The 25,510-nt window shown below is 40.2% G+C and overlaps 1 protein-coding gene across 1 annotated transcript in view; it reads right to left on the bottom strand.

Annotated features, from left to right (window-relative positions):
* Positions 1–25,510, bottom strand: part of NRK (Nik related kinase) — a 171,934-nt gene that overhangs the window by 140,874 nt on the left and 5,550 nt on the right. Inside the window, exon 2 of the mRNA XM_036306187.1 lies at positions 22,424–22,489. Coding sequence (XP_036162080.1) covers positions 22,424–22,489 — 66 coding nt within the window. The remainder of the gene's footprint in view (positions 1–22,423; positions 22,490–25,510) is intronic.

Here is a 25,510-nt window from a genome sequence, read left to right on the forward strand (position 1 = left end):
TCAGTAGGGAGAGAATTACCTACTTGGACCCAGTGGCTCCTACATCTACCAGCAAAGCAGCTTTGCTAAAAAGCTCTGAAAGGAGCAACAAACATTTGTCAGAAGAAGCAGGCTGGAGAGGCAGCTATTCTACGACAAGAAGACTACCTCCTCACACTATGACAGTTTTGAGATAGCTTTTAGATAGGCTGAACCAGCATTCTCTGCTACACCACAGCAGGTGGGAGAAACAGTCTCTCCTCCTTATTTCTTAAAATAGGGTTAACTGGTGGCAAATCTGTGAGCCAGGTAAAATGGGTTCTAGATAAGTTTAGCAGATAAAGTAAATGATAAGACAAACCCAGTTACATTTGAATTTCAAATAAACAAATATTTTTTTTAGTGTAAGTATGTAACACTAGAGGCCCAGTGCACAAAATTCATGCGGGGGGGGGGGGTGTCCCTCAGCCCTGCCTGCACCCTCTGCAATCTTGGACCCCTGTGGGATCGGGCCTGAACCGGCAGTCGAATATCCCTCTCACAATCTGGGACTGCTGGCTCCTAACTGCTTGCCTACCAGCCTACCTGATTGCCCCTAACTGCTCCCCTGCCAGCCTGATCACCCCTTAACCACTCCCCTGCTGGACTGATAGCCCCCAACTGCCCTCCCCTGCTGGCCTGGTCCCCCCCAACTGCCCTCCCCTACCACCATCTTGTGGTGGCCATCTTGTGACAACATTGTGGTGGCCATCTTGTGGCAATGTCATGTGAGGGCATTGCACGACACCACCTAGGCTTTTATTATATAGGACTAGAGGCCCATTGCAGGAATATTCCTGCAAGAATGGGGCTTCGTGCAGCTGGAGCAAAGCAGAGAAGGGAGCGAAACTCGCTGAGGTGGGCTTTGCTCCCGCTTCAAGCCCCTGCAGCTGGTCTTGCCCTCCTGCTCCCAGCCACTGCCCCTTCCCCTCCAAGCCACTGCCCTTCCTGCCCCCAGCTGCTGCCCCTTATGCTACCAGCCACAGTGGTTGGGCTTGCCCTCCCGCTCCCATCCCCTGGGGCTGGGCTTGCCTTTTCGATTCCAGTGGCTGGGGCTGGGCTTTCCCTCCCACTCCCAGCCTCTGCCCCTTCCGTTTCCAGCCACTGCCCCTCCCGCTCCAAGCCACTGTGGCTGGGCATTCCCTCCCGCTCCCAGCCGCTGCCCCTTCCCCTTCAAGCTACTGCCCATTATGCTCCCAGCCACAGTGGTTGGGCTTGCCCTCTCACTCCCATCCGCTGGGGCTGGGCTTGCCCTCCTGCTCCCAGCCGCTGCCCCTCCCGCCCCCAGCCACTGTGGCTGGGCATTCCCTCCCGCTCCCAGCTTCTGCCCCTTCCCCTCCAAGCTGCTGCCCCTTCTGCTCCTAGCCGCTGCCCCTTATGCTCCCAGCCACAGTGGTTGGGCTTGCCCACCCGCTCCCATCTCCCATCCACTGGGGCTGGGCTTGCCCTGCTGTTCCCAGCCTCTGCCCCTTTCTGCTCCCAGCCGCTGCCCCTTATGCTCCCAGCAACAGTGGTTGGGCTTGCCCTCCCACTCCCAGCCGCTGCCCCTCCCACTCCCAGCCACTGGGGCTGGGCTTGCCCTCTGGATTCCAGCCACTGGCCCTCCTGCCCCCAGCTGTTGCCCCTTAAGCTCCCAGCCACAGTGGTTGGGCTTGCCCTCCCACTCCCAGCCGCTGCCCCTCCCACTCCCTGGCGCTGCCCATTCCGCTCCAGCTAGCAGCTGCTGCGGCTGGGCTTTCCCTCCCACCTCCCGCCTCCCACCTCAGCAGCCTTGGCGCTGTTTCTGTCCTCACGGCCTCTACTTAGCTCCCTTCTGTACTGCTTGGCCTCCATGTTGTCCTCAGTCTTTGCTCACAGCTGGTATATGCAAATTAACCGCCATCTTTTAGCTTCTATAATTGAAACATTGTATCTTTTGGAGATGTTGCTTCAGGAGCTCAGAGCTGGGTGGTGGCAGGCGGGAAACCTTGGCTTCCTCCATCGCCAGGGCAACCAAGTCTCCTGTTCGCTTCAGCTGCCTGGCTGCCGGCCGCCATCTTGGTTGGCAGTTGATTTGCATATCGCCCTGATTAGCCAATGGGAAGCATGTCGGAGGTATGGTTAATTACCATGTTTGTCTATTATTAGATAGGAGTAGGACACAGTAACACTACACATATTGTTCTTTATCAAAATTCAAATTTAACTGGGCATCCTGTTTTTCATTTATCAAATCTGGCAACCTTAGTACTAACGTTTTCTTTACCCTTCTATCTCTCTTCTTTTTTCTCTCTACATTTCCACCAGTCCTCTACCTGATCGCAGAGATCTGTAATTTAAGGTTTAAATAAGAAAAAACACAAAATATAGAATTAACCAATAAAATTTAAATCAGCACAGTGCTACTACAGGGGATATTAAAGAAGCAATGTGTATTATCTATTCCCTGTCCTCATAGCCTTTTTACAATAAAAAGTTTGATTGGGGTCAAGTGAAGCTACTTAAGTCCACATCTCATTCTGCAGGTTTTAATGCAAATAGAGGCTAAGTTGCATTCTTAAAAACTCAAATGACTTTTTCTTCTATATAAACCTGAGACACACTCTCCAGCACTAAATATGTTACTGTAACTTATGCAAACTGCATTGTAATTCTTTACCAAGTGCATAATGATATACAAAATATAAGTAAATAGCAAGATAATTCAAAACTCAAAAGAAACAAGTATTTATAAAGGAGCTGAAAGCACATTATGATACCTACTAGTCACTGTAGAGAGGCAGATCCTTTGCTGTTTAAAAAAATAAATTCTCCTGATTTGTAGAGAGTAAGGAGGACTTTATAATTCAGACTTAATGAAACCATAGAAATAGTTAATTTGCTTTATCTTTCTTTAAACAAATTATCTTGCATAAATTAACTGACCATATTCTAATTGACTTCTGTAAACCCTCATCCAACCCAACTTACCTATCACTCATGCCACCCCCAGATATAAAAAGGTGGAGGAAATGGGGAGAGGAGGTTAATCTGGAAAGTTCTGGCCTCATACCAGAGCATCCCATTTGAACGATTTCAGGGAGGTAGGCTAAAAGTGAATTATGCTTCTCTAATCTCCCTCCCTTGAAGTCCAAGCATTAAGATCTACCTGAGAAGTTCCTTCTAAAATATATTTTAGATTAAATGTAAAATATCCATTTTAGTAAACTATGCATACTAGATGCCAACAAACATTTTGGTAATTTCCATTAAATAACCAGTCAATAAATTATGTCTGTATATTTTTAAACCTGGGAAGTGGTGGCAGTGAAGAAATCAGTCAAACCAATTTTTACATTGCACTGGCTGGGGTAGATACAGACTCTTCACCCTAAAAATATCACCAATCTGTTTTTCCCTTCTCATAAACTAGTTGGCACTTTTTTGTTCATATCTGTTTGTTCTGTCATTAGTTGAGTTGATGGGAGGATACAACTACATTTACTCAATATGCTATGTTACTCAAGAATAAAAAGGGATAAATCAAGCATTTACATATGGTGTGCCAGACTGATAGGAGTTTTTCAGGGCATGAGACAGAAAAGTACCCAACAAACCAAGGTGAGTTGATATATATATATATCAACTGAGATATATATATATATATATATATATATATATATAATCCCTGAGAAAGATGATACCTAGATATCTACTAAGAAGGGCTACTGGTTGCTAATTGGGGTTAAATTTAAAAAAAAATAAATAAAGCAGTGCCTCGCAGTCAATTATACACAGGGACCTCTCATGCAAACTGTGACTCAGGAAAAGCCTGCATTGAACTGTCTGCCTGCTCTGTGTTCCTGAAATTGTGCCAGCCCTTATAGAGGAGTTCCTGGAATTGTATTGCAACCAATAGGACTGGGGCTTTCCCCATCCAGTCAGCTCTGCACAGCTAAATCCTAACTGACCAATCAGGAAAGTGACATTTGGACCAATCAAACTGTGAGAATTTGGAGTCCTCATTTGCATGAGAATTGATCAATCAGGGACCAGAGGCAGGGGATTCTCTCTGTTTAAGTCAGCTCCCCTCTGGCTCTAGGAGTGCACTAAGACTATGACTGTGTTTCTCTGAGGAAAGCTGAAACACAGAAGACTTCTTGTGAAAGCAGATAAATGCAGTCCAGTGCAGGAGCAGAATGGAGCAGACTTGCACAGGGCAGAATGAGGCAGAGTGAACAAAACTGGAGCAGGTGGAGAAGACCACAGCAAAGCAGAGCTATCTAGCCAGAGAGGGCTGCTTCACTCTAGGGCAGCCTCACAGCCTTGCTGTTCCACAACAGTGCTGTTTCATAATTGAGCTGTAACACTATTGAGCTGTTCTCATAGCCATGCTGAACAGTTTTGAAAGCCATAGTATATCACAATTGAACTGTTTGCACTAAATAAAGTTTCCCTCTTCAGTGCACTCCAAACTTGGGACTCCTGTTGGCATCAAATTGGTGCCAATGACCATTGCATGACTGTGTGTGTGTGTATGTGTGGGGGGGAGGAATATGAAAGAAAAATCTACATTTATAAAACATTTAAAGTTTAACATTTTACCATTTGGAAGCATTTACTTTTATGAAACTCACTAAAGCTTAAGGTAGTTGAAAAAACTCGTGGCAAAACTGTGTAGAAGGCTAAGAGAAGCAAATCATTTGTAGGCTCTTATTTATGTGTTTTTCTTTCTAACAGCTGCCAATCTTCCAAGTCAGGAAATATTTGCACATGTCCTAGACATTTTCCTGAAGGTATGAGACTTTCTTGAACCATCCTTACACTTGGCTGTGCCAACAGCACTACAGCAAACTACAGTACCCTGAGAAAAAATATACTCTTTCAAGCTTCCTAAATGACTCATTCAGCAGAAAGTAATTTTAAAAAGTAAGGCTAATATTTTCATCCTTTGGAAATATTTATCTCTACACAGTGCCACCTTTTTTATAGTCAAGGGTAGAAAGTTACTTAGGTGGTATAATTTTGAAAGGCCAACCTGTCTCCAGAATTTATTTAACAGGGTGTCATTAGTCAACCCTTTCCATCAAGGCACATAAGCAGAGAGCCCCCTTTAAAATATGTCATTTGGGAGCAGGTCACTTTTGCACACATCTGCTAAGTCTCACAAAAATATATGTATGCATGTATGTGTGTATATATGTGTGTATACATATTTCTGCTAGTCCCAAAATATTATAAAAGTGATTATGATAGATTTTCTGGACACACCTAATTTTTCCATAATACATACTTGTAGAATGGCAACATTTATAGTAAAAGAAAATGAGTGTGGGCAAGAGAAAACATACTAAGACATCTACATTGAAATTTTTGCTTGTGATATATCTCTGACGACTTTGTGCCTACTATTTGGAGGCCCCTTTACTAGGTGCTCGGGAGATGTAGCCAAGATGAAAAAGTCTCAGTCCCTGTCCATGAAGAAATTTGTGAACTAATTTTAAAGGCTAATGAATTCTTAGGCATCTAATTCCAAGCCTTGTAACTGGTTTTCTACTGTCATTGCACCACTTTATTTCGTGACAAGGTGGGAGGAACTTGGTTGCTTGCAAAATTCTTGTAGAGGTTAACCACCAGGAAAGCCTTAAGCAGTAAGTTCTGTTGAAACCTGCATCACCATCTGATGAGACAATACAAGGAGAATTTTACTTAAGCAGCAAATGTGGTATCTCCTCATCTCAATGCCAAACCTGCCTCCATCCACCTGCTTAACTCTCTTCCTCTGCCAATATCTAACCTTCCAAGCTATAGCCACTTAGCCCCTTCATGTAATTTATTCCAGCCTAGACTCGAGATCTGTTCTTAGGCAGTGAACAAACAACCAGGGTACCATTTATATATAATACAAACAATTACATCTATAATTACATATATATATATATATATATATATATATATATATATATACACACACACACACACACACGGTTCTAAAAATCAACTACTGTATTAGAAAACACACAACTTATTTTTTTACTTATTACATTTTCAAATCCCCACCATTCAGAAACCAACCATCCACAAAGGAAATGTTGAGGTTCTGTTTCATCTTTGAGACACTATAACTTTCAATGATCCTTTGTTGCCTCCCTCTTCCCTAGGGCTCTCAGTAGGAGCAGTAACTGAGGCAAAATGAGTCCAGCCCTGGATACAAGCCTCTGCTCACTAGAAGAGAGTAAAGGAGTGACAGCAAGCACTTCTCTACCTTATTATGGTTTCCATGAGTAGGAATTTAGTCATGAGCTTTGAGTGTCCTGTAAAGCCCATCTGCTTCTCCCATCTACTTTAGAAATTCTACTAAGTCCCAGAAAAGTCCTTCAGACTAGAGTATATCTTTCTTGCCCATCATGAACAAATATGCTAGATCATAAATGTTCTTCATCACTGATCTCAGCTCACTAGTTTCCTGTAAATTTTTGTACTTGGGAAGATAGTTATGTTGTTTTTTAACTGGCTGATCTAGTTGAATGCTTTTGTATTCTGGCTTATACATCTTGAGCTGAATATAATAATAAAGAGCACAGACCTAGATGGCAGGCAATTTTTGTTTGGAATCCTGAATTTTCAATTTAGTAGCTTTGTGAACTTGTTCAGTAACTCAGTTTCTTAGATCCTCAGTTTTCTAATTTATGAGATGGGAGGATGTTGATAATTGTATCCACTTCATAACACTCTTATGAGACATAAGTAAGACAATCCAAATTAAGCACTAGGCACAATGTAAACCTTCCGTAATATTATCCATTTATAGGAATGGCCTCACTCTCTCTAAAGTGACAAATATTTTTTTTAATATATTTTTTTATTGATTAAGATATTACATATGTGTCCTTGTCCCCACGTTACCCTCTACCCCCCACCCCCCCCACCCCCGCTCATGCCCTCACCCCCCCGTTGTCCATGTCCATTGGTTAGGCCTATATGCTTGCATATAAGTCCTTTGGTTGATCTTTCCCCCTTACCCCCACCCTCCCCTACCTTCCCTCCAAGTCCCGACAGTCCAATCAATGCCTCTCTGTCTCTGGATCAGTCCTTGTTCATCAGCTTATGTTGTTCATTATATTCCACAAATGAGTGAGATCCTGTGGTATTTATCCGCTCTCAAGTTCCATCCATGCTGTGGCAAATGGTAAGAGTTCCTTTTTCTTCTTCCTCTTCTTAAAGAATACCTTTCAGCATTTCATATAATGCTGGTTTGGTGGTGATGAACTCCTTTAGCTTTTTCTTATTCGTGAAGCTCTTTATCTGACCTTCTATTCTGAATGATAGCTTTGCTGGATAAAGTAATCTTGGTTGCAGGTTCTTGCTATTCATCACTTTGAATATTTCTTGCCAGTCTTCTGGCCTGCATGGTTTCTGTTGAGAAATCAGCTGACAGTCGTATGGGTACTCCCTTGTAGGTAACTGACTGTCTTTCTCTTGCTGCTTTTAAGATTCTCTCTTTATCTTTTGCTCTTGGCATTTTAATTATGATGTGTCTTGGTGTGGTCCTCCTTGGATTCCTTTTGTTTGGGGTTCTCTGCGCTTCCTGGACTTGTAAGTCCATTTCTTTCACCAGGTAGGGGAAGTTTTCTGTCATTATTTCTTCAAAAAGGTTTTCAATATCTTGCCCTCTCTCTCCTTCTGGTACCCCTATAATTCTGATGTTGGTACGCTTGAAGTTGTCCCAGAGGTTCCTTACACTATCTTCATATTTTTGGAATCTCTTTTCTTTTTTCTTTTTCGGTTGGGTATTTTTTGTTTCTTTGTATTTCAAATCTTTGACTTGATTCTTGGGATCCTCTTTTCTGCTGCTGGATCTCTGTAAATTATTCTTTATTTCAGTCAGTGTATGCTTAATTTCTAGTTGGTCCTTTTTCATGTCCTCCATGGTCTCCCTATACTTATTGAGGGATTCATTAAATTTATCGGCGGTTTCCATAAAATTCTTGAAAAACCTTATAACCGTGGCCTTAAACTCTATATCCAATCGTTTGCTTTCCTCCATTTCTGCCATTTGTGACCTGTTTCTTTGTCTCCGCATTTTGGCAGCTTCCCTGTGTTGATAGAGTGGCCCTGTGCGCCAGGTGTCCTGTAGGGCCCAGTAGCTCAGCCTCCCCAGTTACCTGGGGTGGACACTCTTGGTGCACTCTTGGTGCCTTGGTTGTTGTAGAATCACTGGGAGGAATTGACCTCCAGGCCAATTGGCTGTGAGAATCAGCTGTGTCTAAAGTGGGAGAACTTCTGTGCTGAAGACACCCTTCTGGGGCAAGACTTGCTTCAGTGGGGCTTTGGTGCTCACTGAGTCTGCTCCCTGAGTGCGTCCCTTATGGATCTGAGGAGTTGCAGTCTGGATGGACCCCCTCTGACCACTGGGTACAGTGGCTCCTGGATCTAAGGAGGTGCTAATTCAGCCTCTGCCTGAGGCCACACAGCAGGAGCCACGAAGAGGCTCAGCTGTGAAGCAATGCAAGCCGCTGCGGGGCCTTGGGCCTTCTCTTGGAAGTTCCAGGTCTGCCTGGTTCGGCTGCAGTTAGGTACATTCACATGCAAAAGCCTCTGCCGCAGCCTGGGTGGGGCGGGGTCTCAGGGAGTCAGAGGGCGGAGAAAGCGGCCATGGCCGATTCTCCACCCGGAATCGCGCGTCTCAGTGTTCTGGTAACGGCTGCAAGCACCTCTGAGGGAAAGCCGCCCTCAAGTTCGCTCGCTGCCGGACAGACCAGCTTCTCCCCGTATGAGACCTGGGTCCCCAGAGACTTCCCGGAACCAGAGTTCAGAGCCGTCGGGAGTTTGTGATTCAAAAAGACAGCCGCGTCCTCAGGCGCCACCCCCTTTCCTCGCGCGCGCGCGCGCGCGCCGCAGTACCTCTGCACTTCACCTCCGCAGCGCCTCTGGCTCTCAGCGTGCTTTTCTTTCCTTCTAGTTGTGGAATTTACACTCAGCCAGCCTTTCTGTTGTTCTGGATGATGTTTGCTCAGTCCTTTGCGGTAATTTTCAATTGTTGTGTGAGGCAATAATTTCCCGGTGTTTACCTATGCCGCCATCTTAGTTGCTCTCCAAGTGACAAATATTTTATTCTGCATCTTTTTTGTCTCATCCAATTTATATACTAAATAATTTTATTTAATTTTATTTTTTCTCAGAATCAAGAAAATCTGTTCTTCTCTGAATACTCTCATATTTGTCCTTTTAGATCATGGTAATGTTTCTCTTGTTTTATTTCTCTTCGGAGTTAATGATTTATACATAATGTTACTGGCAGTGCTTAGAATATAATCAATTTTTCCCTCAGGGGAACTTAAATAATTCAACTTCCTTTTCTAGTCATAAAGGAACTCTGCCTATAAATGACATACCTGAAAGGAGTTTTCTTATTTTGCCAACACAAATTACACATAAACCATTTTCATATCATAATTTTTCCAATTGAAATGACACGATGTATACCTCATTGTTCCTCTGTCCATGCTCTGGTAGAGGAGGAATTTGTTATTACCTGGATGTAGCTGAACAGGGAAAAATAACCATGTGGGTTAAAGGACTACTTATGATAATTCTTTGATATTTTACCATAATTTTACTCATAGGCCTCTTTGTAAGAGCCTACCTTCAGTGTAGCCCTAGTGACATAAAATAGTAAAAGCTTAGACTGTTACTTTGGTATCTTCAGGCAGCTACCAAAGTAGCACATTAGTTTCTAAATGCAACTTTGGCATCATTGACAAAAGTACGTAGGTGCATATATAAACAACTATGGTACATTAGAAAGTCCTAAACTAAGTTAGGAGTCATTCTTATTTCAAGAGTTGGAACTGCCTAAATGCTATTCTTCAAAATGTTTGTTTCATAAAATGCAGCAAGTACCTAGCTTACTAGTTTTAGTGGTCAACTACTGGAGGATCAAGGAAAGCAAGAATTATTGATACTCAAACACCAACCACCTTTACTGAATCTATTACGAATCTGACCATAATCATATACACATATATAATTTATATTCTATGCAGTATAATTTATATATACATATATAGTACTTTGTGCATATATTTTATAAGCATATGTATATGCACTTTACAGGGCCTAAGCAACTGGCCAACCAGCAGAGCAGCCAACTAGCTGGTAGCTATGATGCACACTGACCACCAGAGGGCAGACACTCAAACACAGGAGGAGCGGAAACCATAGGCATGGAAACATGGAACAGACTGATAAATCTCAGAGGGAAGGGGGGAGGGGGGAGGGCGGGAAGAGATTAACCAAAGATCTTATATGCATACTAGAGGCCCATGCATGGCCTGGCCTGTGGGGATCGGGCTGAAACTGGCTCTCTGACATCCTCTCAGGGGTCCCGAATTGCGAGAGTGATCAGGCCAGGCCAAGGGACCCCACCGGTGCACAAATCCATGCACCGGGCCTCTAGAATGTATATATTTACATTGATATTAATGTATGTACATATATATGCATATGTATATGAAACATAAAACAAATATTGTTTTCAATATATTAGACAAAGAGTACATTAGTGGTTCTAGCACTGCTCCCACCATTGTTTAAAATAATTTATAAGAGTTTATCCTCATAAATTTTCCTAAAACTGATATATTAAAAACATTTTTATGTGTGTATATGAATGACAAAATTCTACAATATTGTAGGTTATCAATCTTGACTTTTGTTTAGAAATATAAATTTGTCTCCTCCATAAATTTTTGTCTTTTTTTATTGTTGAAAATATTAAAAAAACCTTTGGGTTTTTTTTCCCATTGAACCCCTTAGACCTCACCCACCACGCCCAGGCCTTCATCACACTATTGCCTGTGTCCATGGGCTATGCATATATGCATATTGTAAGTTTCCTGGCTAATCACTCCCCACCAACCCCCACCCTCACCTTCCTTCTGAAATTTGTCAGTCTGTTCTATGCTTTTATGAATACGGATCTATTTTGTTTATCAGTTTATTTTTTTGATTAGATTCCTCATATGAGTGAGATGACATCATATTTGTCTTTCTCTGACTGGCTTATTTCCCTTAGCCTAATACTCTCCAGGTCCATGCATGCTGTTGCAAAATGGTAAGAGTTCCTTTTGTATTAGAGCCACATAGTATTTCAATGTGTAAATATACCACAGAATTTTATACACTCATCTGCTGATGGGCATTTGGGCTGTTTCCAGGTCTTATCTATTGTAAATTGTGCTGATATGAACATAGGGGTGCATACATTCTTTCTGATTGGTGTATCAAGTTTCTTAGGATATGTTACTACAATTGGGATCACTGAGTCAAATGGGAGTTCCATTGTTTTGTTTTTTGATGAAACTGCACACTGTTTTCCATAATGGCTCTACTAGTCTGTATTCCCACCCGCAGTGCACTAGGTTTCCCTTTTCTCCACATTCTTGCCAGCACTTGTCATGTATTGATTTGTAGATGATAGCCATTTTGACAGGTGTGAGGTGATACCTCATTGTGGTTCTAATTTGCATCTCTCTGATGATTAGTGACTTTGAGCATTTTGTCATGTCTCTTGGCCTTCTCTATGTCTTCTCTGGAGAAGTGTTTATTTAGGTCATTTGCCCATTTTTAATTGGATTGTTTGTCTTCCTTTTATTAAGTTGTATGAGTTCCTTGTATATTTTGGAAATTAACCCCTTATCAGTTACATCATTGGCAAATATGTTCTCCCTTTTCATTTTGTAGATGGTTTCTTTTGCTGTGCAGAAGCTTTTTATTTTTATGTAGTTCCATTTGTTTATTTTCACCTTTGTTTCCTTTGCCCTAGGAGCTGAATCTGTAAACATATTGCTAAGAGAGATGTCTGAGATTTTGGACCTGTGGTTTCTTCTAAGATTTTTATGGTTTCATGACTTACATTTAAATCTTTTCTCCATTTGGAGTTTATTCTTGTGTATGGTATAAGTTGGTGGTCTAGTTTCATTTTTTTTTGCATGTATCTGTCCAATTTTCCCAACACCATTTATTGAAGAGACTGTCTTTACTTCATTGTATGCCCTTGCCTCCTTTTTCAAATATTAATTGAGTATAATTGCTTAGGTCAATTTCTGGGGTTTCTGTTCTGTTCCATTGATCTATATACCTGTTCTCATGCCAGTACCAGGTTGTTTTGAGTACAGTGGCTTTGTAGTGTAACTTGATATCTGGTATTGTGACTCCTACAACTTTGTTCTTCTTTTTCAAGACTGCTGCAGCTCTTCGGGGTCTTTTTTGGTTCCATATAAATTTTTGGAGCATTCTACAATATCCAACACCTATTTTTTTTTTATAAAAATGCTCAGCAAAGGGGGAATAGAGGGATCATATCTCAACATAGTAAAGGCCATACATGACAAACCTACAACCAACATCATACTCAATGGGCAAAAACTAAAGTAATTTTCCCCAAGAACAGAAAGAAGACAGGGATGCCCACTTTCACCACTCTTATTCAACATAGTTGTGGAAGTCTGAGCCATAACGATCAGACAAGAAGAAAAAATAAAAGGCATTCACATTGGAAAGAAGGAAATAAAACTGTTATTATTCGCAGATGACATGATAGTGTACATAGAAAACCCTAAAGACGCCACCAAAAACTACGATATTTAATAAATGGATTCAGCAATGTAGCAGGATAGAAAATTAACATCCAGAAATCAATGGTATTTTTGTACACCAATAGTGAACTCTGAGAAAGAGAAACTTAAAAACCAATCCCATTTGCCCTTGCAACAAAAAAATTAAGACAGGCATAAACTTATCCAAGGAGATAAAAGACTAGTACTCAGAAAACTACAGGACATAGAAAAATAAGAGAGAGAGAGGAATATATAAGTGAGTGGGCAAATATACCATGTTCATGGATTGTTAGAATCAACATTATTAAAATGTCCATACTACCCAAAGCAATCTATATATTCAATGCAATCCCTATTAAAATGCCACCTGCATATTTGACAGATCTAGAATGAACACGCCTTCATACATTTGGATTTGTCTTTTCTGCTCCTAGAACAACTTTATAAAATCAACTGGATTATGTATCTGAAGATGTGAGCTCATGACTTTGCATTACCCCCTACATACCAAATCTATCATCTAAATATATCTCCATGTGTACCTGTGAACTTATTAAACAGATTAGAGTAATTGAGAAAAAATTTGAGTTTTGAAAAAAATTAATTAGGGTCTCTTGAGAGCACAAATCCCACATATGACTTTTACTTTCACCTTTTGTTCCTATAGTGTTAGTGCTTCTTCCTTCATTAAGATTTATCAGGAGGCAGAAGTAAATTTTGGTATAGTACAAAAATAAAAAGATAAGCCTATAACTCAGAGCCTGGGTTATATTCCACAGTTGGAGAGAGGTCATGGCCAAGATGGGGAAAAAAAATTCATTTTCTCCAAGGCCTTTAAGCTTCAGTACTTTCCACTAATATGGTCCCCCTGAGTCTCAATTTATTTAGCCTATGTTGGTTCCTTTTACCCCCTTTGCAAATATGCAATCTCGGTTTTCTTATTGAAGATAAACTTGTCCCAGGAGTCTCAGTTAGAAAGTCCATTAGATTTTCTTCTAATGGAAAAAAGTAACAATCTTATTTCCTCCATCCTTTTGTCTAAGCCAGTGGTTCTCAACCTTCCTAATGCTGCGACCCTTTAATACAGTTCCTCATGTTGTGGTGACCCCCAACCATAAAATTATTTTCATTGCTACTTCATAACTGTAATTTTGCTACTGTTATGAATCATAATGTAAATATCTGATATGCAGGATGTATTTTAATTGTTACAAATTGAACATAATTAAAGCATAGTGATTAATCACAAAAACAACATGTAATTATATATGTGTTTTCCAAAGGTCTTAGGTGACCCCTGAGAAAGGGTCGTTCGACCCCCAAAGGGGTCGCGACCCACAGGTTGAGAACCGCTGGCTAAGCTCACCCTAACTCTCCCTTTCCTTCCTGTAGCCTATCAAACGTAGAAACCACAATCATAGGGAAAATAACCTCCTTCCTTATATCTACAAAATTAAGTCAATAAAATTACCCCCATTTTAAAAAAATGTTTTATGATCATTCTAACTAGCTCTAGTGTCCAATAGAATACTTGGAACATAGTGGATATTCAATTGATATTTATATATATATATATATATATTTAAACATTCAAAGCAACATTTTCATTTAACGTTTCCTCTGATAGTGCAGCCTGAGAGATTACTTAAGAAAGATCAATTCTACCTTTTGAAGTCTATTATCACCAAGGGTTGATATCCAGGAAAAAAGGGGAACCAAGAGATGACTCTGGACTTATGGTACTTACACTAGGAAGGCACAACATCCTAATAAGCAGTTAGCCTCAACTCGGCTGTAGCTTCAGTTTCTGCTTCTAAGTTTTACAGTGTATAATGAAACGCACAGTGTTATGCACTTTACATATGCTCAAGCAGTATTTGTTGGCTGACTTAATTAAGCTATATTTGCAAAATGGCAAGGATGTGAGGAAACTTTCTTACCTAAAAAGAAAGCATTCACAGTGCTAGACATTTGGTAGGCAAATAAACAGTATAATTTCAGCCTAAAAGGAAAAATACTCAAACCCTATCCAATAGGTAGTGGCTAAGAAACCCAAATGTCAGCATGATGTTTCTGAAACTTAACTTAAAATATCATAAATTGTATGTCATCAGATTAGAGGACATTATTTTAATGCATTTCTGTTCCTATTCCCAGCCCCAACTTCAAATCCAGAAAATGTAACTAATAAACCTAAATTTCACCTGTCTGATGAGATTTTCAAAGTGAAAACAATGTGTCCAACAGTTATTTAAAAATCAAATTTAAGAAGGAATAATTAAATGGTGTTTAAAATATTTTCCATATTCAATGGTGAACTTCCAGAGTGCAAGCAATTCGGGAATTTACTCATGACTGTAATGCTAAATCTTCATACATCTGACTTAATCTGCTGACTACCAGGGACAGATGAATACTCTAATATCTCTCAAGAATGGCTGATTACTGCCCTATCCAGTTTGGCTCGGTGAAGAGAGCATCAGCCTGTGAAGTGAAGGGTCCCGGGTTTGACTCCAGTTAAGAGCATATGCCTGGGTTGTTGGCTAGGTCATATATGCAGGAGGCAGCCAATCAATTATTCCCTCTTATCATTGATGTTTCTATCTCTCACTTCCTTTCTGAAATCAATAAAAATATATCTTTAAAAAAGAATGGCTGCTTACTTATGCCCTGGATATGCAAGAACAATGAACTATTTGGGGCAGATTTTCCTTCCACAAGCACTGAGTTTCAACTAGGCATCAGGCACATTTCACAATGAAGCTGTAGGTAGTCTCAATTATAGAAGTTTACCCTATTTCAGGTTAATTTTTCCTTTGTTAGAGATGGTTGCCTTGATCCCTTTTCCACTCCTGTTTCTGCCTTCATCATTTACAGACGGCATTGTGGGAATAGGTAATTGAGGTTAGTGTTACAGTCAAAACTTTGTTAAGGCCCTAACTGGTTTGGCTCAGTGGATAGAGTGTTGGTCTGTAGACTGAAGGTTCCTGAGTTCAATTCCAGTCAAGGGCACATGCAGGGGTTACTGGCTCGATGCCCAGTAGGGGGCATGCAGGAGGCAACCAATCAATGATTCTCTTTCATCATTGATGTTTCTATCACTCTCTCCCTCTACCTTCCTCTCTGAAATCAATAAAATACATATATTTAAAAAAAAAACTTCATTAAGGTCAAAGCAAAGTGGTCCATTCATTCTGGAGATTCACTTCATTGTCTTACCCCACTAGTGTTCTGTTTAACAAATGGTGTTAGGTAATAGTAACATATAATAAAGCATCTTGCATTCCAAATTTACCAGCTACCCAGTTATAACATTGCATTGGGTACCATAGCAATTACTGAGCTAAATATCAGGCATCACTATCAGATGGTAAAGTAGAGGATGCAACATGATGAAAATAATTTTATTTGGTGAAATGGGGATTACTCAAGCTAGTAGCCAAAATCAACTTCTATTTGCAAAGTGATGAAGGGATTATAAGATAGGTATTACTATGCTGATGACAGTGAGAACAATAGTTTACATTTTATTGAGTTCCAGTCACTGTACTAAGTGTATTATTGAAGTCCTAGAAGAAACCCTGGATATTATATAGTCTAACACATTAATTTTGTAGTTGAAGAAATGGGCCCAGAAAAGTCAAGTTACATGTATAGTGTCAGTTAGTAGGAAATTCAGGTTGCCACCCATGGTGCCACCCTTAAAGGGTCTTGGTCTCTTTCATAATACATCATAAAATAACTGTGGCATCTCTTTGTACATCATTTTTAGGAAATTAATTTTTAGAAGTACCATTATAAATCAGTTTCAACCTATTATTTTTTTTTTACTAATATGGCCTCACATGGGCAAATTCTAAAAATTTCTCCAATTCAAATAACAACTCTTAAGTCATGAGATTAGCAGATAAAGTTGAAAGTGAAACTGTATTTTATAACACTAAGAAAAAAAAGAAGAGCAATTAACAAGAAACATGTAGCCTGGAGCTACTACCAGATGTCAGAAACACAAGAGAATCCAGGCTTAAGATGAGGCTGACACCATGGAGTAAAGAGAGGAGAAACAAAAAGGACATTGATGCTGGATCAAGCCTCATCTGAAGTCTTTCTCTGATTTTTCAGTAATGTGAACCAAAGAATTGACATTGTTGCCCAAGCCACAATAAGTCAGATTTTCTCCTTTTTTTTTTTTGCATCAAAATGCTTCTTACCTGATATTGCATATATTTTGCTTATTATAGTATTCCTGGTACCTACCACAACCTGACATAAAATAGATCCTAAATAAATATTTGATGAAATAAAAAAAAGAAGAGCAGTACTTTCTTTTAAAACAAGAGAGAGAAATAAAAGCCACTATTTTAACTGAAGTTTGTACTGGCAGGAGGTGGGAGAAGGTAGAAAGATAAATATCTAATTAGAAGAAAAAGAAGGAAAGGAAAGGAAAGGGGTTTACAGTGTGAATTGTGGGACTCAGCCTTCATTTCAATGTGCACAGACCTCAGCAGACAGCTGGAAACCTGCCAGAGAACAAGGACTTGGAAACAAGCTGGAAGACATTGGAGAGACTTTAACCCAAAACAAACACCAGTAGGGGATATGGTTGGCAGCACAGCAAAAGCAAAGGACTTTATGAGTCACTCTGACATTAATTTTGAATGGTATCATGCTTCCATTTTGTCATACAGGGTTTGGTACTATCAAATATACATACATATATATATATGTTCTTTTTTACATTTTAAAAAACATATATTTGTATTGATTTTTATAGAGGAAGGGAGAGGGAGAGATACAAACATCAATGATGAGAGCAAATCATTGATGAGCTGCTTTCTGCACGCCCTCCCCACTGGGGGTCGAGCTTGCAACCTTGGCATGTGCCCAGACCAGGAACTGAACCATGACCTCCCAGTTTATAGGTCAACTACAGCGGCTGGGCCATATATATGTTCTTGACTTAAATAATATAACATTACAGACAATAAAAATATAGAATAGAAAAATATAGAATAAACATATCCAGTATCTCATTATCATTTTTTCATGTGCATGTTTTAACATAACTGTAAACAGTGTGTACATATAGTATGGAATACTTAACATCATAAGCACAATTCTATGTTGCTAGAATCTTCGTAAACATTGTTTTTCAGAGAATGATATATTGACTGAGTATAAGGCAATTTACTCCATCTTATTTTTTTTTATTATTTTTTTTTTTTTACTATTTAGGATTTTGCTGAATTTGTCCTTTTACAAATAATAGCAACAGTAATAATGATGCCAATAGCTACTTTTAAATGATATCTACAATGTGCAAGGCATTTTATATGCATTGTTTCTAAATTTTATCAAATAATGTAAGGTAGGTATACTAGTAATTTAGCTCAGCTTATGCTAGTAAATGAGGAAATTTATACTCAGAACTTAAGTGACTTGCTCAAGGTCATAGCTAATTAATGGCCAAGTAAGCACTGAATCAGTCTGCCCAGTTCAAACATAGGCCCTTTTTACCACAATATACTACCTTTTTGCTAAAATGGATATCTTTATGCTTTTTCTGTATTTTTGGTGTTTATCATATATTTCCAAAAGTTGGATTATTGGTATAAAGAACATGAACATTTTTAAAGTGTTTTCTCCATTCTCAAAATTATTTCCCATGAAGGTTATGATGTATAGTCCCACCATCCCAAAACTTTTTACAGAAGGAAATTAATTTGAGGTAGAAAAACAGAGGTCAGAACAATGTTGTGTAAATAATGTAAATAAAGTGTATGTAATCATCTGTCTTCTGTAACACAGAGGTGCATACTTTGAAGATCTAATTGCAGAAAATGTTCTTTATCACTGGAGCTAAATAGGTACATATAAAATTCTTAGGAATTATAAATGTGTGTAGGACCTAGCATATGGTAGATGCTTCATGAAGATCTAATTACAAGGAATTGACATGGACTTCTGGCTCCTGCTGTGTATGTGAAAAACTAGAAAAAGTACAACCCCCACCCCAACAACAAAAAACCTGAATAATCTACAAAATCATAATTTTATCCTGAGCCTAAAAAGAAGTATCAAAGCAACCAACTAGCCTGAAATCTGAAGAAATACAAGCATCTACAAGGAGAGATGGAACAAGAGCACTGGATCAACTGAAGCTATAGGCAGTGGTTCTCAACCTTCTGGCCCTTTAAATACAGTTGCTCATGTGACCCAACCATAAAATTATTTTCGTTGCTACTTCATAACTGTAATGTTGCTACTGTTATGAATCGTAATGTAAATATCTGATATGCAGGATGGTCTTAGGCGACCCCTGGGAAAGGGTCATTCGACTGCCAAAGGGGTCACGACACACAGGTTGAGAACCACTGCTATAGGGGGAAGAAAGGGTGAGCACAAAACCTGGTGCAAACAATTCAGCTAAATTTTTATGAACTGCTGAAGACCAAGTAAGGGCTGACATGAGAGTACAGTACCCTTGGGAGCCACAGATACAAGAAGAATTTATACACACTTGCAGGTTATTCTCCATGGATTTATAGAAATGACCTGATGGAGAGCAGAAGCCATTGCAATAAAAAAGCATACAACCATGTCCAATTCCTTTCCCACCAAGGAATAAAAGCTCCAGGAGAAGGGCAGCAAACCTGTCCTCACTTCCAGGGTGCAGGAAAAAAACCTACTAGAGCTGGGGAAAATGTAAAAAAAAAAAAAATACAAGTCCTCTACTCTGGGGGAGGGTCAGGAATTAGTACTGTGACTACTAGACCATCGAGAAGTATCCTACCAGTAGCAGAAGGTCACAATAACTAATAAAGCCAAACTCCCATGACCAAGAAACACAGGAATTGCCTATGACTGAAGCTGAATCAGGGAAACAGGGAACACTTCCCTGCCCCACACCACTAGTCTTAGAAGCACTTAGCATGAAAGCAATAGCAGTATGCAGTGGTCCACAAACTGCGGCTCGGCAAACCGTGGCTCGCGAGCCACATTCGGCTCTTTGGCCCCTTGAGTGTGGCTCTTCCACAAAATACCAGCTCTCCCACAAAATACCGACTTCTGCGCATGGGCCATGAAGTTTCAATCGCACTGTATAGTGCGCACCCGCACGTGGTATTTTGTGGAAGAGCCACACTCAAGGGGCCAAAGAGCCGCATGTGGCTCGCGAGCCGCGGTTTGCCAACCATGGCACTAGGGGAAGCATAAGAACATGGAGAGAGAATCTCTGAGGCACAGATGCATAGGGAAGGTCTACAACTGAGGATAGAGTGGGAATCTTGAGAAAAGGCATTCAGCAAACAAACCCTCATGCTAAGCACAAGGTAAGAGAAATTTGAAGCTGGTGGTGAACTGAAGGTAACTATAGCAACAACATAACCAAAGCATAGCTCATATTATTAGATTGACTCAAGCTCTTATATTAACGACCTAACAGAACAAGAGTGACCGTTTCAAGACATAAATACTGTTCTACATATAATGTCTGGCATTAAAAAAAAATCTGAGATACAATAATCAAGAGAAAAAGCTCATTCTCAACAAAGTAATCAATATAACCAGACTTACAGATAACTTGGATATTCAAAGTACAAAACAGAAAATTTAATATAACTATGATTGATATATGAAAGGTTTCAGTGGAACTTGGATATTCTTTTAAGTAGAATATTACTTGAAGGTCTATACTGTGTAACTTAAGATGCATATTGAAAAAATCATCCTGGTGGTAGTTACATGACTGAATGTATCCAACTCATAAAACTGTACACTTAAAGTAGTAAATTTTTCTGAATACAAACTGCAGTGAGTCCTCACTTAATGTTGATAGGTTCTCCAACTTCTGATGAAATGATGTACTATAATGGAAACCAATTTTATCATAGGCTAATTGATATAAACAAGAGTTAAATTCCTATGGCATTTCATCAACATTATAGTGAAATAACATTGAACAAAACATTATTTGAAGACCTACTGTATACTTCAATAAGCTCTAGTTTTTAAAAATGATCATGCACAACTTACCTTTTTACCCTCTTCATTTTTCTTGTTTTTATGGCATCATGGTTCTGATGATTGATGATGAGAAACCATATTTTTGTGGTATCTAATCTTACCTTTAATTTTTACCTTATATTAGTGAGGTTTTTATTCTTAAGATATGGTGGTATAGAGAGATCTATACCTTCAAATAAAAACAAGAATACACACACACTACACACACACACAACACAACACACACCTCAGGATTAAAATGTGTATAGGTACATGGAGATTATAACTGTGCCTTAAAGAAGAGGAACTTCCTTATATAAGGTGTAGGTATTTATGCACAATGTGGCAAAATTCACCTATATCACACAAATGTTAACTAATCATTTAGTCTGAGAGGCAATTGAGGTACCGTAAACAATATATTTGTATCCATTTAACATAACTGTTCATAGTTCACTGATTCTGTTAATAGGGAAGGAAAAAATGGTTTGAAAAAACTTGTGTCATTAATATTGGCATTCTCTCTGTTCCTAATACTCACCAAGTTTCTTTCTGCTTTTAGGATCATTCCACAATCATTTTATTTTTTACTACTACTCAACTTCTATGCTACCAGCACTTTTGTGCAAATTTTAAAGACACCCCCCTATCCCAACCTCAGTAGATAAATTTAAAAAAGAAACCTTTTCTGGGAAGCTGCAGCACTAAAGGTATAAGACTTGGCAAGTATAAGACACCCTTGTCTGAACTAGAAGGAAGTCCCTTCTTCTGGACCTATACACCTCTATACAGCCTACAGTAAGGATCAGCCGAGGAGCAGTGATATGATTTTTTGATGGACAGGCCATGGAAAAGAAGAATACTGCATTTGTACAGAAACTTACACAAGATTGATAAAATGTGTATTCATCATATTAGAGAGTGGGGGAAGGGCATCTGATCAAGGTGATAGGGCCACTAAAGCACCCCCAACTCCAACCCAGTCTCTAACACTGCCCTGCTTCTGTCTAGAATGCATAAACCTGGCTTTTGTTTGGTTATCTCATATTTTTTCTGCTGGTATCAGTTTACCTAGCACTTCCCCAAGGATGACAATTCTTACCCTTAAATCTAAAATAAGCTCTCCTGTTGGATGCTCTTATATCACTAGGAATTTTCTTACATAAATAAATTACAACTGCAATTATACAGTAATTTATTTGTGTGCTTACTTATATATGTGCTTCTCCAACCCACCACATACACTCACATTTAATCACTTATACATTTTTAGACCATAAGCCACAGAAGAATAGGCACCAGAGACTATCACAGTACCTGGCACATACTTTGTGCTTAACAAATAATTACTAAATAAGTGCAGAATTTTTTTTCTTAGATTCTTTGGCAAACCCTGTCACACACATGTGCAAACTCATGTACACTGTATGATATTGAATGCTATGGACATTTTCCTTTTTGTTAACATTCAGTTGAAAATTTCAAATGTGAGTACTTAGAATGGTATGGAGGTATAATATAAAACAAGTGATATTTTTATTTGAGTACATCTTATTTTAATTAGTTTCCTTTTCTATTGGTGATTTAATCAATTCCCTGCTAATAATTTTTTACATCTTATGTTTGATTGGCTGGTTCATTCTAGATTGAAAAGCCATTCCTTTTGTAATAGTTGTCACAGGTGTCACTGAGCTATCTTAATTGAGTCATTTCTTGAAATGAAATGTGTTTTGTATTATTTGACTTAAAGTGTAGGGTTTTGCCTTGCAATCACTGCTGTTATTAGGAAAGTAAGAATGAATATATAATCTGTTTCCACTTACCAAATAGATTCTGCCATAAGTACCAAGGCCAATGGTTTTATCCAGTGAAAATATTCCAGTTGGATCCTGAAAACATGTTGAACAAAAATTGTCAATCTTCGTGGAAAAATAGGCAAGCATTCAAATATCAAGAATGGTATTTCCAATCTGCCTTGATCCCATAGAATGGGAAAAACCAAAGTGTCATTCACCTAAATAAATAAACAAATAAATAAATAAATAAACATGTCATAATCTCCCTGTTATAAGTGTAGTCATTTATAAAAAAGAAACAGTAACTGTATATTAATTATCATTAAACTGTAAAATGCATACCTTTATGTGTAGTTGAGGTACATGTCATAATATAATTAGAATCCTATCTAATAAAACAGAAACATGGTAATTGGCGCTAGCCTTCCCATTGGCTAATCAGCGAGATATGCAAATTAACTGACAGCCATACTCACAATGATGAGAGGCAAAAGGGGAAGGACTGAAGAATGGTGATCGGCAACCCAGGCGGCAGGCAAGAGTTGGGGGGTGGGCAATGGCTGCCTTTCCCCACCCCCCAGCGGGTGATCGCCATGGGAAAGTTGGGGTTGCCAGCTGGCCTGCGGCCCTAATCACCATGGCAATTGGAGGGCAGGAGGGCTGGAGGGCAGGCCAGGAGGCAACCGAGGACCCCCGCCATGGCAATTGAAGGGCGGGAGGGCCTGTGTCCCTCGATCGCCATGGCGATCAGAGGGCGGGAGGGCCGTGTTGCAGGCCAGGCAGCAACCACGGACCCCCACCATGGCAATTGAAGGGCGGGAGGGTGGGGTGCAGGCCAGGCCGCAACCCCGGACCTCCACCATAGTGATGGGAGGGCGGGAGGGCCGGAGCGCAGACCAAGCATCAACCCCAGACCCCCACCATGGCACTGATGGGCGGGAGGGCCTGCGTCCCTCGATTGCCATGGTGGTGTTGCAGGCCAGGCAGCAACCCCGGACCCCCACCATGGCAATCGAAGGGCAGGAGGGCGGGGCGCAGGCCAGGCATCAACCCCGGACCCCCACCATGGCAACTGAAGGGCGGGAGGGCCTGCGCCCCTTGCTCGCCATGGCGATCCGAGGGCAGGGGGGTGGGGGGTGGGGGCAGGCCAGGCCGCAACCTGGACTCCTGGAACCTCTCTTAAAGGTTCTCTTAAGGCAGTTGCCGAGGGACCTCGGAGAGCCCCAGGGGGCCCTGGTGCTAGCAAAACTGAGACCTGGGGCAGCTCTCCCCAGAAGGTCCAGAGAACAGCCACTGCAGCCCGCCCCCACCCCAGCGCAAGACATGGCACGCTGGGCCCGAGGACCCACCCCCTCCTAGAGGCCCCTCATGCAGCCCTGGTCACATCACCCGAGCAGCTATAAGGCACAGAAAGCACCATGGACAGCCACTTGCTCTCACTTGCATTTGCAAAGACAAGGCCAGGCCCGAGGGTGTGAGGGCCAGCTCACATCTCCTTCTCCCTCCTTTTGCTCCTCCTCTGGCTGCTTAGCTCGCCCAACTTCTTATCCAGGCTCCTCTGCAGCTGGGCCCACTTGGCGGGGTCCCCGACCGGTCCTTGGCCCCACTGCCAGCGAACAGCACTACCTCCCAGCTGATTCTCTGGGGGGCATGGGCGCGGGCCCTCTCCCCACAGCCATGGATCTTGGACAGGCAGTGGCTGAGGCAGTAGCGGTGGCTGCAGTGTGGGCAGAGCAGTCCCGGATTACGAGAGGGATGTCCGACTACTGGTTTAGGCCCAATCCCTGTAAACTGGCAGGACATTTTTCGAGGGGTCCCAAATTGGAGAGGGTGCAGGCCAGGCTGAGGAACACACCCTCCCCCGTGCACGAATTTCATGCACTGGGCCACTAGTCTTAAAATAAAATAAGTTCATTTACTTGCAATTGAAATGCTCTTTTAATGTCCATTTGTTAGTACTAATCAGACAGGCAGAATATTTAGATTACAGCAACAATGTATGCATACTGGATATAAAATCTAGATAGCTTATTCATATAATAGTAATTGTTAAGAAAGATTATCATCTCTAAATATGAATCACAATGCAAGATTATGGCATTAAAAGTTCATCACTTAAAAAAAACTAGGCAAAGTTGGTTTTGTTTGTCTTTAAACTAATCTTTGCATATCATTTCATGGCGCAAAATCACTGATATTTTGTCTTAAGCCTAAATATGACATCATAGAAGACAAAATATAACGTGTTTATGGGTAAATTCCTAAGGCTTCTTGAACATTGTTTCCTTACCTTATAATATGGATATTCCTTTCTCATTCACCACAAAACATTTTTATCACTATTTAAACTTTTAGTCTAGCAGTTTATTTTGCTATTTTATCAAAACTCATATGAGGTATAAGTATATGCCAGTTTATAGACTAAGTGGTAGCTGTGTTGGCAAATTATTGGAAATTCACGTGCCTTATAGAAAGCACCTTTTATAAAAACAAACTTTGTTTAACATTGTTTGAAAACATTTTTATTACTGTGACAAATGTGAGCTAAATAGAAAAACTATTGAGTATATACACTGTATATACTGAAATTATAGACTCCTTTAAACTGGTGTGATATTTATATAATCTAGGAAAACTATCATAGGAAAATGACACAATTATGGGATTACTTCAGTCAAGAAGTATTCAACTAGATAGAGTCAGGAGACTGGAGTTTTAGCCCTAGCTCTGCCATTAATTAACTATATGACTCTGTCTAAGTTATTTACTTTCTTCAGGACTTACTTTTCACATACATAAAATGAAGGTGCTGTGTTAGGTGATTTTCCAGCTCTATCTCTAAAATCTTGTAAGAAAAAATTTAAGATTCCAACATTCTAAGACCCAGATGTTTCCACTGAATTGATAAACTGTTGTTATAGAAAACAGCAGCCTGCTTTATTAAAGTCATCATCAAAATCAATGTCACAATATGCACTGTATCATTATAAACAAACAGTTCAAGGAATATACTCCCAATGAAAATTCAAAAGTTTCTTGAAATACTAATTTTGAGGATTCAAGAGAAGTAAATATATATTGTTATAGTGGCCTTGATATTAAGCATATCACTCC

This window comes from Myotis myotis, unplaced genomic scaffold, assembly GCF_014108235.1.
Source record: "Myotis myotis isolate mMyoMyo1 unplaced genomic scaffold, mMyoMyo1.p scaffold_m19_p_4, whole genome shotgun sequence".
Taxonomy (NCBI): domain Eukaryota; kingdom Metazoa; phylum Chordata; class Mammalia; order Chiroptera; family Vespertilionidae; genus Myotis; species Myotis myotis.